The 2,023-nt window shown below is 36.7% G+C and overlaps 1 protein-coding gene across 1 annotated transcript in view; it reads left to right on the top strand.

Moving 5' to 3' along the window:
• LOC103584155 (F-box only protein 5-like) overlaps window positions 1-815 on the top strand; it is a gene marked incomplete at its 3' end in the record, with an annotated part of 3,524 nt that extends 2,709 nt beyond the window's left edge. Inside the window, exon 3 of the mRNA XM_008565264.1 lies at window positions 725-815. Coding sequence (XP_008563486.1) covers window positions 725-815 — 91 coding nt within the window. The remainder of the gene's footprint in view (window positions 1-724) is intronic.
• Window positions 816-2,023: the final 1,208 nt, after the last annotated feature.

Below are 2,023 nucleotides of genomic sequence, written 5' to 3' on the forward strand. Positions count from 1 at the left end.
TTACCAGGTAGCAAGCATTGGGTCATATATGGGTGTACTTCAAAAAGTTCATAGAAAGAAAGATTTGTATTATCTTTCAATCTCATATTTTCAGAACTTTCTGTATCCCCTCATATACAGTCATGTATCACTTAACAACAAAGATATGTTGTGATATGCATTGTTAGACCATTTCATTGTGTGAACATCATAGAGTGTACTTACACAAACCTGTATGGTATAGCCTATTGCTCCTAAGCTACAAAACCTGTGCAGCATGCTATTACTACGGTAGGCAACTGTGACACAATGGCTACAATGTCATTAGGCAACAGGAATTTTTCACCTCCGTTATAATCTTATGGGACCACCATCATCTATGCGGCCCATCATTGACTGAAGCATTCGTTATTTGGCACATGACTACCGTAATGGCTACTTATTTGATGTTTGCAAATATTGTAAAAAAAAAAAAAAAAAAATTAAGTGCAAACTGGCTCTTAAGCCTGCATGCACTTAGGATTACTTGATGGGGAGCTTTTAAGAAATGCAGAACTCGGGCCTCATTTTAAACTAATTAAACCCAAACGACTAGGTATGGGACCTCCTTAAATCTTAAGTGCCTGTGTTTGAGAAGCACTGCTAATATGTTTCTTTTTTGCACTGTTAATGATTTTCTTCTATATTTGTTTTAGTTCTTTGTGATGCTTTAATTGTTTCCTTTTGTGGTTGTTTACTTTTCCAGTGTGTGTAAAGTGAGCACAACTTGGAAGAAGATTCTAGAAGATGATAAGGGAGCATTCCAGTTGTACAGTAAAGCAGTGCAAAAGGTTACTGTAAGTCTTTGCAGTTGATGTTTTTATTTTAAAATACACTGCTAGTGCTCTTTTAGAAACAGGAGGGAGAAATAGGAAGGAAAGAAAACAAGCAGTCTGGAAACCTTTCTTTTTTTTTTTTCCTTTTCTGTGACCGGTAAGGGGATCGCAACCCTTGGCTTGGTGTCGCCCGCACCGTGCTCAGCCAGTGAGCGCACCAGCCACCCCTATATAGGATCCGAACCCATGACAGGAGCACCACTGTGCTCCCAGTGCTGCACTCTCCTGAGTGAGCCACGGGGTCGGCTCGGAAACCTTTCTTTATATTCACAAAGCATTTCAGCCTTGCACTAGAACTCTATAAGAAACCAAATTCAGAAACAAAGAAAATAATCCCACCTCAGTCAGTCATTTATTTCTTGGGTTCTCCCTAGAAATAGAATGTCCAAAGTAATGAGGGGAAAAGTAATCAGTCCTCCGAGTTCACCATATTGCCAATCTTGGTCACCATTTGTATGTGTGTGTGTTTTATATATAACCTTAGGAAAATTTGGAAAAGCTGTATTGTTTGCACTTCCTAATTATTAATAAGGGCTATAAAAAAGAGTATTTTTTTCTGTTACCAGGAAAATAGTAAATTATCTACAGATCTATGATTCCTAACATAGAAGGAACTGCCTTTACTTTTCCAAAGTAGTAGCTTTGGAGATTTTTATGAGAATCTAGATTAATATGTGATTAAAAGTTCAGGCCTTAAAGTTAAACAGATTTAGGACCACATTTTGGTGCTGCTACTTACTAGCTCTGTAGCTTTTGACAACTATTTCTTAAATTCTCCAAGTTCAATTTCTAAAAGGTTCTTTTTAAAGCTGTTTGTAACACTGACACCTAAATCTGACTATCGCCATCTACTGGTGGTGGTAAGAATAACATTTTGTTTTGGAAATGTACTTTGACATTGGTTTGTTATAAATTGTGTATTCAGTGCTGTATAGACTACACATGTAAAGTGGTTTCTCACAGTTCTGGCTCACAATTTCTGTCAGTAAGTTAGACTTTAAATGTGTGAATAGTTTGGTGTGGCTGTGTTTAAGCACTGCAGGTAAATGGATGTATGGATAAGTCCTTTACATTCTCACTTGGTATTTCTCACATGTACAGACATAATTAAAATGCTTGATTGTTGAGAATATAAGGAAGTATTTTTAAGTCCTATTAAACTTTTTTTT

Source organism: Galeopterus variegatus, unplaced genomic scaffold (assembly GCF_000696425.1).
Source record: "Galeopterus variegatus unplaced genomic scaffold, G_variegatus-3.0.2 Scaffold45786, whole genome shotgun sequence".
Lineage (NCBI taxonomy): Eukaryota > Metazoa > Chordata > Mammalia > Dermoptera > Cynocephalidae > Galeopterus > Galeopterus variegatus.